Source organism: Neovison vison, chromosome 3, assembly GCF_020171115.1.
Source record: "Neovison vison isolate M4711 chromosome 3, ASM_NN_V1, whole genome shotgun sequence".
NCBI lineage: Eukaryota > Metazoa > Chordata > Mammalia > Carnivora > Mustelidae > Neogale > Neogale vison.
Genome location: NC_058093.1, coordinates 148381411 through 148399348, shown reverse-complemented (window position 1 = coordinate 148399348; position 17938 = coordinate 148381411). Strand labels below are relative to the sequence as shown.

The window sequence follows — 17938 nt, the reverse complement described above, 5'->3', positions numbered from 1 at the left end:
AAACAGGCACCCATGTGAGAGAAGGACACGACACAACAGACACACACAGAAGCTGCAAGCCAAGGACAACAAAGACTGGCCACCAGAGACCAAGATGAGGCAAGACCTGTCTCCTAGGTCTTTCAGAGATTCCATGGTCCTGCTGACACCCTGCTTTTGAACTTCTAATTGCCAGAACTCTGACAATCGATTTCTGTTGTTTTTAGCTACCCAGTTTGCAATAATTAGTTATGGCAGCCCTAGGAAACTAGTATACATAGGTATTTGTTTGCATCTTATTTTTTTTTTCACTCAATATGTTCTCGTAACCCCCCATGTTGATGCATATAAGGAAATTAATATTTACCACATATGCCAAATTCTGGTACTACTAATCATTTCTTAAAATGAATACAACTAAGGTCATTAATAAACAGCTGTTGCCCCAAGCCACTCTCCCAGGACCACCTGGGGGTTCCGCAATGATGGGACCATGGTTAATATCCTTCTTACGGGCTGACTCTGGTTCCATACTGGTTAAATGTCTGAATATCACCCTTACTGCATCCCACCTAAGTACTGAATAGTACTATACCAACAGGACACATGTTCTTGGGTCCAATCTTCTATTAATGGAAACTGGGTTTATTTCCAGTTTTTCCCCTAGTAAAAACAATGTTAAAGGTAGATTCTTACCCTTACTACCCAAAATCTCACTACATGATACTCAGATAACAGGGACCCCTTACTCTCCATATTTTCATACTCTGAACATTAATTATTAGTTAAGTCAGTCGGGAAACATATAAATTTTAAAAAGAAAAATAATCTGTAAAACACCCGTCTTAAGCTACTCATTTTTCAGTACCTAATGACTTCAAAAGCAAATCTTCAAGAGTTTGCAAGGAGGCAAAATTGCAAAGTCACTGAATAGTTGTTGTTGTTGTTGTTGTTGTTGTTGTTTTAAATAAACATAGGCTTGGGTCACTATTAACTAAAAAGCATAGAGCAGTCGTGTTCATCACAACGGCATGAAGCACAAGCAGGTATTTGGCTTCAAATTTTTCTTTTAAATTTTATTTATTTATTTGGCAGAGAGAGACAGTGAGAGAGGGAACACAGCAGGGGGAGTGGGAGAAAGAGAAGCAGGTTTCCCACCTGCCCTGATCTGGGGCTCGATCCCAGGACCCTGGGATCATGACCTGAGCCGAAGGCAGATGCTTAACAACTGAGCCACCCAGGCGCTCCTAACTTAAATTTTATTAAAATTTAAAATTCAATTCCTCGGTCACACCAGCCACATTAAAAGTACTACCATCTCAGACAGCACAGAAATTTCACAGAAGTTAATTAAATAGCCTGGTATAAAGAACACCACTGTATCCAGCACTGTTTTCTTAAATGCTAATATTTTGCTTCTGACATCCTGAAATCCCTAGCCACTCCTCACTGATCCTGTCCTCTAACCTCTGGCAGCCTGAATTTGATACTTCATTACCATGCAGATTTTTGAGATTTATTATTACCAATACATGCAGCCCTATTTGATTCACTCTAGCTGTTCTACAGTATTCCATTTATGTTAGCATTTATTTGCAATTTTTGAACACTACAAACAATGATACAATGCACATTCCTTCAAATGAGCTATTGTGACTCTCTGAAAAAGTTTTTCTTAGGACACAACCAGGAAATGGAATTGCTGGGAGGTTGAGTACCTACTTCTGCAGGTTATTTGAGGAACATAAAAGGCCAGATTTCTTTCAAAAGCTATTCTGCTCATTTACATAGTATAAGAGCATCCTCCTTCTCTACAACCATACCAATTCTTTTTTTTTTTTTTAAGATTTTATTTATTTATTTATTTGACAGAGAGCAAGATCACAAGTAGGCAGAGAAGCAGGCAGAGAGAGAGGAGGAAGTAGGCTCCCTGCGGAGCAGAGAGCCCCTTGATCCCCGGACCCTGGGACCATGACCCGAGCTGAAGGCAGAGGCTTTAACCCACTGAGCCACCCAGGCACCCCATAACCTTACCAATTCTTAACAAAGCTTATAATTTCTGCCAAACTGATGAGTACAAAATATTTGTTGTTTTAATTAGCATGATCCTGACAAATCAGTTTGAATATCTTTTTTTTTTTTTTTTTTTTTTTTTTTTTTTTTACCACAATGAGATATCACCTCACACCAGTCAGAATGGCTAAAATCAACAAGTCAGGAAATGACAGATGCTGGCGAGGATGCGGAGAAAGGGGAACCCTCCTACACTGTTGGTGGGAATGCAAGCTGGTGCAACCACTCTGGAAAACAGCATGGAGGTTCCTCAAAATGTTGAAAATAGAACTGCCCTATGACCCAGCAATTGCACTACTGGGAATTTACCCTAAAGATACAAACGTAGTGATCCAAAGGGGCACGTGCACCCGAATGTTTATAGCAGCAATGTCCACAATAGCCAAACTATGGAAAGAACCTAGATGTCCATCAACAGATGAATGGATCAAGAAGATGTGGTATATATACACAATGGAATACTATGCAGCCATCAAAAGAAACGAAATCTTGCCATTTGCGACAACATGGATGGAACTAGAGCGTATCATGCTTAGCGAAATAAGTCAAGCGGAGAAAGACAACTATCATATGATCTCCCTGATATGAGGAAGTGGTGATGCAACATGGGGGCTTAAGTGGGTAGGAGAAGAATCCATGAAACAAGATGGGATAGGGAGGGAGACAAACCATAAGTGACTCTTAATCTCACGAAACAAACTGTGGGTTGCTGGGGGGAGGGGGGTTGGAAGAAGGGGGGTAGGGTTGTGGACATTGGGGAGGGTATGTGAATATCTTTTAAAAATGTTTCCTTGTCATTCAGGTTTTATATTCTGTTTTTTTATTACTTTGCCTATTTTTCTATTGAAGACTTTGGTTTTACTGAACAATCATGCTAACCCATCTTCCTGTCTGCGTCCTGTTTTCCCCTTTATTAACCATGAAAGTTTTTCATTGCAATGCAGCCAAATTTATTAGTGTGTTTTTTCATGGTTTATACATTTATGCTATCTTGAGTCCATAAAGACATTATCCTTTAGCTTCTCTTTGAAGAATTTAAAGTTCAGCTTTTCATATCTAGGCCTTATTAACACAAGTGCAATATGTCCTTCTATGGGGGCAAAATCATCACCTTTCCTGTGAGATAAGCCAAGATCTCAATCTCAGCACAAGTTACCTACTACTTCCATCATACATTTGTGTTGCTGTATGTGAGTGTGTAATTTCTGGACTCTCCAAATTCTTTTGCATTTATCTTTTTTTAAAAAAAATTCTACTGTTAATGAAACATATTTAATTAAATGTTTTATAACTCGTCTTATCTGGTAGGATAACTCCACATTGTTTTTCTTCAAAAACTTTCTATGCAAAATGTTATTCCATATGATTTCAGGGACTGCTGTTGACATTTGAGCAATGTAGAGGTTAGGGGTGCCCAATCCCCTGCATGCACAGTCAAAAGTCCAAATTTTGACTTCTGAAAAATTTACTTAATGATAAGCTTACTAAGTAAGAGAAGATATATTTACAGTACTATATTTATTGAAAAATCCATGTATAAGTACACTCACACAGTTCAAATCTATTTTACTCAAAGGTCAATTGCAGTTGATTAAATCTCCCAAAAATCTCGAGATTTTGATCAGGATTGCATTCAACACAATGATTAATTTGAAAGCAAAATTAACAACGCTGTCACTGAGTCCTCCTATCCATGAACATGGTATCTCTATTTATTAAGTCATCTTTAATATCCTTCATTTAGGTAATTTTTCTCATAAAAAATGTTGCACTTCCTCTGTTACATGATTCTCAAGTTCACTACAGTTTTATTGGTATTATAAGTAGCATCTCTAGATCACATTTTTGAAGACTTATTTTTTGAGAAAGAGAGGGGGACAGAAAGGAAGAGAATCTCAAGCAGACTCCCTGCTGAGCATGGAGTCAGATGGAGGTCTCTGAAGCTGAGATCACAACCTGAGCTGAAATCAAGAGCTGGACATTTAACCCACTGAGCTACCCAGGCACCTTTCTAGAACACATTTTTGAAGAGCTTTGTTACTGGTGTGTAGAAATTGTATTTGTTTATATATGGATCTCAGATTCAGAAGATTTGTTCAACTTTCCTAACAGTTCAAATACTATTATAGTATCTTGAATTCTCTATGTGGTTAATTCTAACATCTGTAAATATGGACATTTAGATTTCCTCTCTTTCCAAGTTTAACTAACCTGCTTAGAGTTTTGATACAACACTGAAGAGGAGGGGTAACACAGAACATCCTCTTTGTTCTGACTTCCAAGAAAATATTTCTAAAATTCTCCAATTGAGTACAATAGTTTTAACTGTAGATTTTTATAGATACACTCAGTTAAGACAAAGAATTTCTTTTCTACCCCAGTTTGTTGAAAATTTTGTTTTGTTTATCATGAATAGGTGTTGAATTTTATCAAATCTTTTTCTATGTCTATTGAAATGAATGTATGGGTTTTCTCAAATGTATAAGTTACAGTAAGAGATTTTCCAATATTAAACCACCCTCACATTCCTGGAATATTGTTATTGACATAGATAACATAGACACATTCCTCCTACCTGCCCCTTCCTGCTCATCAGGGAGCCTGCTTCTCCCTTTGCCCTTCCCCACTGCTTGTGCATGCACATGACTCTCTCTCTCTCTCAAATAAATAAAATCTTTTAAAAAATTTGTCTTAAGTATAATTTTTATAAAAGGGGAAAATTTGGAAAGATACCTCACAAAATAGGATATATAAGTACATGAGGTCTGAGGAAATGCAACTTCAAGCCAAAATGAGATACCAGAATCTATTTCATGGACAATTAGATCCACAACTAATAATTCCACATAAAGAACTTTGGTAGAAACATTTACTTACTCGTTTTCACTACTACATATGGAAAGGAAAAGAAAAATAAACAAAAGTCAATATGAAAGTCAAATTCTAGAGGGGAAAGAAATTTGTTTAAATACCTGAATTTGAAATGTCATCTGCAATATCCAGAAATCCTTATGGAACTGAGTCTGAATATGAACAGAACCTAATATTTTATCGGAACATAGACATTTTTAACTCTTTCTTTTCTTGATCATCTTTCTGGGGGGTTTTTATCTTTGTCTTAAACAGAACCCTGTCTTATCATCTCCTATTTCTGCAGTCAGTAGAGTTTAATTTTAATGCAAACTCCTATTCTAACTTTAATTACTAAATAAAATAAGCATATCAAAAAAGCATAGAAAACAATATAATAAAACGTGTATCCATACTTGAATTTTGTCAAATCTTAACATTTTTTGTCATATTTGCTTCAAAGTTCTTTTTGGTAACTTCTTGTTTTATTTTGTTTTCCATACTGTTGAAGCAAATACAACATTACAGACATGGGTGAAACCCTGCTGTGTACCCTTCTCCATTTTCTTTTTTTTTAAATTTTATTTATTTATTTGACAGAGATCACAAGCAGGCAGAGAGGCAGGCAGAGAGAAAGAGGAGGAAGCAGGCTCCCTGCCAAGCAGAGAGCCCGATGCGGGACTCGATCCCAGGACCCTGAGATCATGACCTGAGCCGAAGGCAGAGGCTTGACCCACTGAGCCACTCAGGTGCCCCCCCTTCTCCATTTTCATTCCCTTTTTGTACTCTCCAGATGTAGCCAGCACCCTGCTGGACTCCGCAGGGTGCTCTCAACATTTTCAGTATTATCAACAGTGCTGTCAGATGACCGTTAATCAGCAGGTGCGCTCTATGGAAAAGTGCACATACAACCTTGGAGTAGAACTGCGAACTTAAGATTAAACGCTGCTTCAGTTTTATTACTGTCTCTTCAAGCTAATCATACACCTGCCCTTGACCCAGGAATGCTACCCTAGGTATACACCCAAGAGAATGAGGGCACATGTCTACTGATATACAGGTGCAAAAATGAGACAGCAGTCTTATAAAAATAGTCCCAAACTGGGGGGGAAAGCAATTATTTACCACGAAGAGAATGGATAAATATACTGCAGCATATTCATACAACAGAATAACACCTAGAAATACAAAAGAACCAACCGGTGATGCAGTAACACAGGTCAATTCAGCAGTACTCTGCACTGAAAGAAGCCGATACAAAAGATAGCATACTGTACTCCAAGGAGAGATAAAAACTAATCTGTTGGGAAGAAAGTCAGAATAGTGGTTCACTATTGTTGTGGGGTATTGGCCAGGAAAAGGCATTTCTGTTATGTTAGAAGTGTTCAGTAAATTGATCTGTGTGGTAATAACACAGGTATATACATATGGAAAAACTCCTAAGTTGTACCTTCAAAATCTGTGCACATTTTATACTTCAATTTAAATGTTTTTACTTTTTTTTTTTTTAAGATTTTATGTATTTGAGAGAGAGACAGAGATAGCTAGAGAGAACACGAGTGGTGAAGAGAGGGAGAAACAGATTCCCCACTGAGCGGGGAGTCTGATGTGGGGCTCAATCCCAGGATGCTAGGCTCATGGCCTGAGCCAAAGACAGATGCTTAACCGACTGAGACACCCAGGTGCCCCCAATTTCAATGTTTTAAAAAATTATATCAGTTTTTGTTTCTTATTAAAATAAACAGTATAGGGGCGCCTGGGTGGCTCATCATTAAGCATCTGCCTTTGGCTCAGGTCACGATCTTAGAGTCTTGGGATCAAGCCCCATATCAGGCTCCCTGCTCAGCCGGAAGCCTGCTTCTCCTTCTCCCACTCGCCTAGCTTGTGTTCCCTCTGTCGCTGTGTCTCTCTGTGTCAAATAAATAAAATCTTTAAAAAAAAAAAGTATAAATGCTATAAAAAATGAGAAAATCAATACAAATATTTTCTCTGTGGTACTTACTAAACCATAAGAATCAAGAAGTTTGTATGTTTTATCCTCTTTCTACAGTGTCAAGATTCCTTAAATCTTAGTTGAAATGATGGTCACACCATATAAGAGACAAAAATAAGTTTTAATGGAACATCTTCAGAGAAGAGTAAACATGCCACAAAAACCCTACTGAAGACAAGAAGAAAAGAGTGTTTGTATCCTATGAGGTGTGAAAGCCCTAACCCCTTCTCCCACTAGACCCCCACAGCAAAAAGACTGGAAGAGCCCCTCTGAGAAACTGATCAGCCCAAAGAAAAGGCCTACAGAGAACAGAGTGCCCAGAGAAACAGACCATGCAGAGAGAGTTAAAAGCAAGTGAAAATCTTGCCCACACATAGAACTTACAATCAACTTTTTAGTGCCTTACTTCTAAATAAAACAAACACTGATCACCAAACATTTGACTTAAGCCTTCAACATGGCCAAAGACAGAAGTCAAAGAAGAAAACGAAACTAAGAAGATATGCAATGTATTTTAATGTACCTAGAGGGAATTCTCCGTTTTGTTGAGGTATGAGAGCTGAATGAGTGATGGATACATGAATAAAAAACTGGGCAATCGCGTGCTACAGAAAAACCAAAACATGAACAAGAAAGGAAATGCAATGATCATACATTACATAGCTGAGCTAAGAATACTAGTTAATCATAAGCATGAAAAGCTGAGTTCTCAAGCTGAAAATGGTAATAAAATGGAAGGAGGGGTAAAAGTATATGAGTAGAAAGGGGGCTGGGAAGCCAGAGGGAACAGGCATGATGTGCAGGAAGGAGAGCTAATTACGACTTATTTTCCATTTTAGGAAGAGGATAGTTAATATCTAAATCTGGAAAATCAAAAAATAACAAAATAAGAATGTTATTTAGAAACATGGGCCAAGCACTGGTCTTTGGGGAGTGGGAATCAGGTGTAGTAGGGTAGACAAGGAATGTATTATGTTGCATTAAAACCTGGTGTATAAGTTTTAAACCTCCTATATACATTTTGAAACAATGTGTACATGTGTTGGAGTGCCTGGCTGGGTCAGTCAGTGGTTGTAAGTTCGAGCCCCACATTGGGTGCAGAGATTACTTAAAAATAAAATCTTAAAAAACACTATATACATGTGTTACTTTGATACAAAGAAAATACGAAGAGGAAGACAAAAATCAGTTTGGGGTTGGAATTCACCCATAAGACTAAAACTGGAAGAGTTAAATTATGTTTCATTGTTTTCAAAAACATAAAACAATTTCTCAGGCTTCTTCTCTTTACTTCCTATTCTTTCACTTATTCTGTATACAAGATGCAACCTGTTTAACAATTTCTGCCACGACTAAGAAGGGGAAACGGAACAGAGAGGAAAAATGAACTCAGTGGCAGCAAAAACATTTGCCTCAGTTACTGAGGAAACCATTTTGACAGAGTTTTTAATAGTGGCTAATAGTCATTCAGAAAAAAAGCACTTCATAAACCTGAAGACAGGCACACCATTTCTAAGTCAGATTCTTGCGTAAACATCTACCAGAATGAAGAGAAGTAAGAAATGCTAAGGCTGCAGTAAATCTTGTGGAGGGACCTGCCTATTCTGTAACTCTGAAACTCTACGCAAAGTAATGGTAACTTACCACTTCGTGAATTGATCTATTAAAGCCATCGTCTTCTGTGAGGATCAATAATATTATAAGGGCCATATACACATGGTGTGAATTTCTTTCTTCGACATGATACAGAATCTCAAGAATTGGTAAAACCTATCAAACAGAAATTTTAATTTACTATTTCAATTACTTTAACACAAATATTTTCAACCTTTATGCTTTTATTATACACCATTTTAATTTACTAGTTATAGGTTTCTTTAAAGGAAAAAGAAAACCACACAAACCAGCATACACCTGAAAGTACTTTCCCCACGTATAGCTCCAACACCAATAGAGAAAACAATCCCCCTGGATGACACTGTGCCACCACGTAAAGAGTGGGTCTGCAGAGACCACTCGGGCCGATATGTGACACCGAGTAGAAGCAGGTCCGTCTCTAGCAGGAACTTATACACAATAATGTATTCTTACAAATACTAATGTGTCAAACATTACCTTAATAGGAAAGATTGTAAAATAAAATTATTAACAAAATCAGATCAGCCCAGTAACATTTTCTAATCATAGTCCCAATATTATAGAATAAAGGTAAAAAGACAGATAAAGACATAAGTTGAGACATTATCAAAATAATCTATATAAGTTAAAAACAAAAATGAACATATAACCCTCTACCCCCACTCCAAAAAAAAACCCCAAAACAAAACCTGTTAAGTGTTTACTGGTGTATGTCATCACGTAGAGATGTCTGTTCCCAGCGAATTCTTAGGTACCAACATACTTACCATGGAACTTTCTAGAACAGGTGGTGTCCTGGGCTTTCTGTTTACTGCCATCATTTCCTTTAGGAACATCATGCTCAGAATTGTCTCTGCTTATTCTCACTCACCCCTCAGTAAACAAGCCATCTCCCAAGTTTTTACTCACATGAGTAGTACACTGTTACATCCAATTTTACTACTTAAAATAACCAATGTTTCCCACAGATAGCTGGTGTGCAGACAGGTTCGCTCATCACGTATTTTGTCCTTAGTGTCACTTTGACATGGAACATACTCTTCAAATGAATTCTAACATTCCATGTTAACTCAGTATTTTATCTTTAACACTGAAAAAATGGCCACCAAATCCCTGGTAAATCTATTGTCACCAGCAAGCTGCTGGCTATTTAGGAATGTTCACAATTCTGTTAACGTATAAATAACCCACAGGTATCTCTATAGAATGTATTTCAATTATAATATTAACACCTTGGTGAGGTAAGGTTACTTGCCACTCACAGAAACATTAAACATTTTGTTTAAACATTAGTTACAAATGGAAATCCGTGATTCCCTACTGGAGTTTTTCACTCACATAATAAAGGAATAGTGTACATGTAAATTGCTATCTGGTATAGGTGCCTTTAAAAAACTCTAACAACACTACCAGAACTGAGATCAGGCAGACCTCAAGCCTAAGCTTCCCAAAGGGATGGGACACATGGGAAACCAAGCTTAGCCATGTTCACCAGGAACTTGCTGTGACTGGGACTAGCTACAGGCACTTGGTGGGTGGACATTTAGCATCTGAAAAGAACCACCAGGGTATAAAAACTTGAGAATGGTGGCGGTGCTTCCTGAAGGACTCCATCAGGCTGGATCCTGGGCAGGGAGAGACCTGGAGGACAGGGAAGCCATGTGCCGTGTCTCCCACACTATAAACTTGATACCCCCGTCTGTGCCTGGTGGCACCTTTGCAACCAGGCAAACATACCTTACCCTCCCGGGAAAAGAAACTGCTCTTCAAAAGATTAAACAATACAGAAAGTTTGAAATGTGTAGTGTGATACTTACAAGATTTTCCATATCTGTGCGAGCCAACATGTATGTTCTAACATTACTATTCTGATGGAGCAATGTGTACAAGAGGAGAGTTGCCTGGTCAGATGTCTGCTGTTCACACAGGGCTGTGTACAGACTGTTGAAGTTAATCTGGAAAGTGTGTGGAATTGATGAGGGGAAAGGACTGCTGTCTGGAACAGAAAAACCACAAAATTTTTAAAATATAATGTCAGGATTTTCTGGACCATGCCTCATGTAAATAAGAAAAACACTGTTCACATCTACCATTCATTTCCCATCAACTTGGTACGTCACTACATTTCAGATTCAAAATTTCAATTTATATTTTAAGTTTTACTTGAAGAACTAAACTAATGGAAAGCGTGGAGCCTAGAGTTGATCATACTATTGTATAACTGAAATTTGCTGAGAGAGCAGAACTGAAATGCTCTTACCAAAGTAAAACAAAACAAAACAAAACCCAAAACCTGGGACAGTTTCTCTGTACTATCTAAACTGAGGCTTTCCAATGACTAAACATATGTGCAAATACTACTTGAGGGCAACTTTTTATCTTTAAAAAAAAAAAAAAAGGCAAGTAAACTAAGTCACATACTTTGACTTTATTAGGATTTGTGCATTGATATAGCTGAATGAAACTGGCTATAAGAACACAGGAGCTTAGAGGCGCCTGGGTGGCTCAGTGTTAATTAAGCCTCTGCCTTCGGCTCAGGTCATGATCTCGGGGTCCTGGGATCGAGCTCCACGTCGGGCTCTCTGCTCAGCGGGGAGCCTGCTTCCCCCTCTCTCTCTGCCTGCCTCTCTGCCTACTTGTGATCTCTCTCTATCTATCAAATAAATGTATAAAAATCTTTAAAAAAAAAAAAAAAAGAACACAGGAGCTTAAATAAGCAGAGCTACAGACCCAGGCCAAAGGTGCTCTAAGAGATATAATTTAAACATGGCAGCTTAAATTTTAAATTTCCTTCCAAAAAGGAAGGAAAGACAGGTCCATGGACTTGGAGAAAAGTATAATCTTATCAGATAAAACACCAGAACGTGACAGCACAACAAGTTGATATTTTAATATCTTAAAAAGAACCAAGACTTTTTGAAAAAAGAGACAGAACCACTAGCAAAAAATAAATAAATAAAAATAAAATTTTAAAACCACTGCTTTAGCATCTCCAAAAGCTTTACTCTTACGGGAAAGAAATGTGTGCCAATACCGTCTTTGATAGCACAGTCCCATACCTCTCAGATTCTTCTAAATTGTACATTTGTGAGAATTATATGTCTTCAATTTTACTACAAAATGCCCTCACTTTTCCTCCTACATTTAAAATACAGGTTATTTTTTCACTAACACTGCATTTTTGTCAGTTGTTTTACGTGACTAACTTATTTTTGCAAAGGATGGTGAAAGGAAGCCTTGCAGGTAATTTGTGAGTATGCAAATGACTAGAGCATCTATAGAACTCTCAATGGAGGAAGATTCTGGAAACGCTACACCTCATTACGAAGTAATGTGTTCACCAGCTGTATACACCTGGCTGCAAATGGAATATGTGTGTTGTGTGTCTCCATAAGATTTAAATATTCTTACTAGCTAAGAAGTGCTATGAACTAAGTAATTATACTGACAGCTTTCCATGTATTATCCCTTATTTAACGCATACAATGATCATGCCATTATTTTGACCAGTTTCACAAAGGATGAAATTAAGTCTTGTAGAGATTAACTTTTCCAAGATCAGTCCCAGGTAAGTCTTCACTACTCCATTACACTGCTTCTTAAAATTATGGCAATAATATAGTGACTTTGTAATATAAGAAAAACCCGCTTAATTTTTATAAGAAACCTGTGAGGTAGAGATTATAACTCCTGCTTTACAGATAAAGATATTGGTCTTTAAAGAATAAAAAATGGGATATGAACCCAAGGCAGTCTAACCTTAAAGTCAATGTTCAGAATCATTGCATGAAACAATCCACCAGAAAGATGGCTATTCCCCAAAAGGTTCAACCTTAAAAAGTAACATCTGGCCTGAGCATCAAAAGTAACAATAAATACCATATACTGAACATCTGGTTATGTTGTAAAATGTGAGCTTATTGCTTTCAAACATTACCTTGCACGGTACTTATACAAATCCTATTAGGTGATGTTATCCCCATTTTACAGACAAAGCCAGTGAGGTCTGATGTTAAGCAAACTGTAGGAGGCCACAGCTCTGAAGTGACAGAATTGTGGCATAAACTTAGATCTGCTTGACTCCAAAACTTGCTCTCTTAACCAGTAAGCCACGATGGAATGGTAATAGAAATAGGAAAGCATTCTCAGATACATGAGTTTTCTTTTTTTCTCTATCAAATTGTTAGAGACTCCCTATTACTGTTTTCCTCTACAAATAATAATACTAGTTGGCAAATGTACCCCCAGCTGCACACTCATACACTAGTAAGAAACATGCATGAGAACTCTGGAAAAGAACATGGTAACACGTATCAGAAGTTTAAGAATGTTCCTACACAATAACTTCATTTCTTAACCCATCTTAATTATACTAGTGTTCCATAAATCTTGAAAATCTAGCTACTGTATTAATTTGACCTATGGAGTATAATCCCCCCTTTTTTTAATGCGGTGTAATCTTTTGATTAGAGATTATTCGTTCAACATGGAACTAGCTACTCAAGCTCTACTTCAGGGCAAGCTAAGTTTTGGAAATAAGTTTTTGAAATAAGTTTTAGTGGAAACCAGGGAAGCTCACGTCCTTATTATCTGTGCCTGCTTTTGTGCTTCGACAGCAGGGGTAAGAGGTAGTGACAGACAATGTATGACCCCACAAAGCCATCTGCTCCTTTGCAGAAAAAAGTTAGCGGAGTTCTAATTTTTAGTTTTATAAAACTCTAACTGGAATACAGACTTAAATGAGAAACTTCAAACAACCTATCATTTGGAGTTTTCTGGTTAGTTCCTATCTCTAATAGGTAGGAAGGGCAGATCCAAATTAAGCAAACTCTGTCTTGGTTATCTCTAGATAAAAATATAAATTTAAATGGATATAAAGAACCACAGTTCTCATCAAAGATTTATTTGACCTTCTTGTGAATACAGACAGAAGAGTCTGTTTTTCTCATCTTTAAACAACATGAAAATATAGAAATTGAGAATTATCTTCACAACTATAAAAAAATAAACAGTATGTGTAAGCAATACCCTCTTTCCTCATAAGAAAGAATATTCAGGGGCGCCTGGGTGACTCAACTGGTTGAGCATCTGACTCCATTTCAGCTCAAGTCTTGATCTCAAGGTTGTGAGTTTGAGCCCCGTGTTGGGCTCCACGATGAGCGTAAAGAAGGGAGGGAGGAAGGGCATGAACAAAGTAGCACAAACCTTGCGTATTCTTAAAGGACATAATGGCTTGTCTGTAGGGGTTTGGTGCATCTGCAGCATCAGTCAGGTTGGCCAGCACCAGCAGAAGCAAGAGACTCTGGTTGGCCAGAGGGGAAGACAGTTCTGGAGAGGCAGCTGCTTTGCTGCCCACACCACCCAGTGTGAAGACAGTCCAGAGGCCAGCTTGAGAAGAAAACACACAGTTAAGATGTGCTGGGACTAGTAAGATGGATGTACATATTTCTCTATGATATTCTATACTTTTAAAAAATTCTATAATTTTTTAATTCTATATTTTTTAATTTTTAAAAGTTCGAAATAACACTCTTTAATTATTAAACTGAAACAAGTTCATTACTTGAAAATTCTCATATTGCCAAAGGACTCCCTACTCCCATTATTCCACTTCTACTTCCTGTAGATAACCACTAATAAGACTCCTCTATCTTTCTAGATTTTCTTAATATAGCAAAACATCTACATAATTATAATAAAATTTCATGTACAATTTTATACCAATATCTTTGAAAACTTAAGCAAAATATTAAAATATCTAGGAAGATACAAAATACCAAAATTGGCCAAAGACAAAAATGTGAATGGACAAATAACCTTAGAGGAGTGGGAAATGGGGTCAAAGAGCTAGCCCTAAAAACCAAATCAAGTCCAGATGTTTTACAAGTCTACCAAGCTCTCCCAGGACAGACAATTCCCGTATTATCTAAATAGCTCCAAAGTACACAACAAGAGGCATATTCACACAACTCATTTGCCAAAGCCTGAAAAAGGCTCCTGATACAGAAACTGAGTAATGACTGCATTTAAAACAAGAGGGCACGGACTGCATGGAGCACTGGGTGTTATACATAAACAATGAATCATGGAACACTACATCAAAAACTAATGATGTACTGTATGGTGACTAACATAATAAAAAAAAAAAGATTAAAAAAATAAAAAATAAAACAAGAGGGAGGAATGCAAAGTAGATGAAACCTTAGAGAAAAATTTGTTAAAAGAACAAATGCATGATAATCAGGAAAGTTTTGTCTCTGAAATGAAAGAACTGTTCATCATTCTAGAAATCTATTAATTTACAGGCATACCTCAGAGATATTGCAGGTTTGGTTCCAGACCACAGCAATAAAGCGAATAGTATTGTGATAAAGTGAATCAAATGAATTTTTTGGTTTCCCACTGCGTCTAAGAGTTATGTTTACACTATATTGTAGTGTATTAAGTGCACAAAATAGCATTATGTCTAAAAAACCAATGTACATATCTTAATTAAAAAATACTTCAATGTTAAAAAAATGCTAACTAACCATCATCTGAGCTTTCTGTTGGTTGTAATAACTGATTACAGATCACCATGACAAGTATAACATTAATGAAGACATTTGAAATATTGTGGGAATAACCAAAATGTGATATAGAAATACAAAGTGAGTAAATGTGGTTAAAAGCATGGGGCTGATAGGCTTGCTCGATTCAGGGCTGTCAAAAATCTTAACAAACAAACAAAATGCAGTACCTACAAAGCACAACCAGCCAAAACACAGTAAAATGAGGTACGCGTGTATTTCTAGTCAGTTTGAAAAGATTGAGAGAAAGATAATCTGGCCATTTTTTAAAATTAAACCTAAAACCATTAAGAATTCTTATAAGCCAGGAAAGTAAAGTAATCTCTTTTGATTCTAAAGTCTATCTAATTAGAAATCCCCAGTGACCACACACCGGAAGAACTCCCATCATTAACACCCACATCACCACCGCACCCCTGGTGCTCCAAGCAAAAGCTTAATAAGGCAAGGGGAAAAAAAGAGACCTCTTCCTCACCCCCCAAAAAGGAAAAATATTTCATTATTTGCAAGCAAACTGACTATGCACTGTCCAAGAGAGAAGCCACTGGCCACAAGCCACTGTGGGAACTGGGCACCTGAATTATGTTTAGTCCCAAATGCATTATGCTGTAAGTATAATATACTGAATTCTTTAGACTTAATACAAAAGTAAACATTTCATACTAATTTTTTAATATTGATTCCATGTTGATATTATAATATTTTGGACATATTATATTAAATAACTTCAACTGTTTCTTTTTACTGTCTGAATAAAACTACTAGAAAATTTTAAATTACGTATGTGGTTTGCATCTAGGCTCACATTTTTTTCGGACAGACCTTCTCTAGGACATCAAGAGAATCACCTGACACACTATTAGAACTAATAGATTTTGTTCTACAACTAAAAAGATCAACATACAAAAAAATCAAAAACCTACCTACACACAAGCAATAACTAACTATAAAGCCCGATCACTATAGCAACAAAGCCAATAAAATCTTCAAGAATCAACACAAAAGAAATGTGTAAGACCATCAGAGAGATAACCACAGACTTTGAGACTGAATTAATATATAGGCCCAACATATTTCTGGACAAGAAGGCAATACCGCAAGGGGCACCTGAGTGGCAGTCAGTTGAGTGACTGACTCATGGTTTCAGCTCAGGTCATATCTCAGGGTATTGAGACTGAGTCCCATGGTGGGCTCCACGCTCAGTGTGGAGTCTGCTTGAGATTCTCTCTCCCTCTCCCTCCGTGCCTCCCGCTCATGCTCTCTCCAAAATAATTTTTTTTTTAAAAAAGGCAATACTGCAAAACTGCCCCTCAGTTAATCTAAAATTCAGTACAACTACTATCAAAATGCCAAGAGGAATTTATGCAGTATTTGGTAATACAGAACAAATAAAATATTGCTGGATGTAAAAATACATAGGAAATGGTTTCTAAGAAGGACTAACCTGGGGAGGAATGTTCTGGGTTAAACAGCAAGACTTTTATAAAGCTAAAGTCACTTAAAAGCATGATACTGGCAGGAGACAAATTAGTCTGATGGGCCAGAAATGTGTTCAAGTTCAGAAACAGAACCACATATATTTGGGAATTAACCTTATGATACAGGAATATTCCAAATCAGTGAAAAAAAAACCCCAAAATTCTAGAAATGTCTCCAGGACAGTAGAACTTAGTCATCTCCACAGTATTTAATTATAAAAGTATGTGTGTCAAACTTGAGTTGAGAAAGGCTTTTTCTCATACAGAAAACAAAATTCAAGAAGATAAAAAGAATGGTAAGTTGACTACTTAAGATATGAAATACTTAGATGTGATTAAATATATCCTAAACAAATAAGAGAGAAGAAAGTATCTGCAACATACAAAACAGAAAAAGATATTTATTTTTAAAAAGAGACCTCCTGTAAATCAGTAAAGAAAGCCAACAACCCAAAATAAAAGTGGGAACTAAATATTCAAAGCAATAAAAGAGAAATTAATGTGATAATAAGGTCATCCAAGAAAACAAAAAAAATTTTTTTAAAGACTGTAACACAGATTGGTAACGGTATATAAGAAAATAATCAAAAGTGAGAAATCAAAGTGGTACCAGATTTTTGAAGGATATTTGGCAGTTCTCCTGGATCTAAAAATGCACTCCCCTATCAACCCAGAATTTTTTTTCTTATACTAGAGAACACTTGAACAGGCACACAAAGAAGCATGTATAAGAATATTTAATAGAGGCGCCTGGGTGGCTCAGTGGGTTAAAGCCTCTTCTTTCGGCTCGGGTCATGATCTCAGGGTCCTGGGATTGAGTCCTGCATCGGGCTCTCTGCTCAGCAGGAAGCCTGCTTCCCCCTCCCACCGCCTCTGCCTGCCTCTCTGCCTACTTGTGATCTCTGTCTGTCAAATAAATAAATAAATTTTTTTTTAAAAAAAAAAGAATATTTAATAATGTTTATAAATGTCAGATAACAGAGACAATGTAAATGTTAACCAACAGTAAATGGTTACAATAAGCTATGGTTTATCTATACTATGGAATACAGTATGAGTTAAGATATCTACGTATTAACAAGGAAAGATCTCGAAGATATACTAAATTAAAAAAAAAAAAAAAAGACAAGCTGCAGGAAAACTGAGGCAATAATTTAAAAATTACCCACCAGGACACCTGGGTGGCTCAGTTGGTTGGACAACTGCCTTCGGCTCAGGTCATGATCCCGGAGTTCCAGGATTGAGTCCCACATCAGGCTCCCAGTTCCTCAGGGAGTATGCTTCTCCCTCTGACCTTCTCCTCACTCATGCTCTCTCTCACTGCCTCTCTCTCTAATAAATAAATAAAATCTTTAAAA

The 17938-nt window shown here is 37.1% G+C and overlaps 1 protein-coding gene across 1 annotated transcript in view; it reads right to left on the bottom strand.

Moving 5' to 3' along the window:
• DYM (dymeclin) overlaps positions 1 to 17938 on the bottom strand; it is a 337031-nt gene that overhangs the window by 190953 nt on the left and 128140 nt on the right. The window contains exons 9-11 of the mRNA XM_044243021.1: positions 13739 to 13921; positions 10351 to 10529; positions 8540 to 8665 (exon numbers count right to left, since the gene is read on the bottom strand). Of these exons, the coding sequence (XP_044098956.1) occupies positions 8540 to 8665; positions 10351 to 10529; positions 13739 to 13921 (488 nt within the window). The remainder of the gene's footprint in view (positions 1 to 8539; positions 8666 to 10350; positions 10530 to 13738; positions 13922 to 17938) is intronic.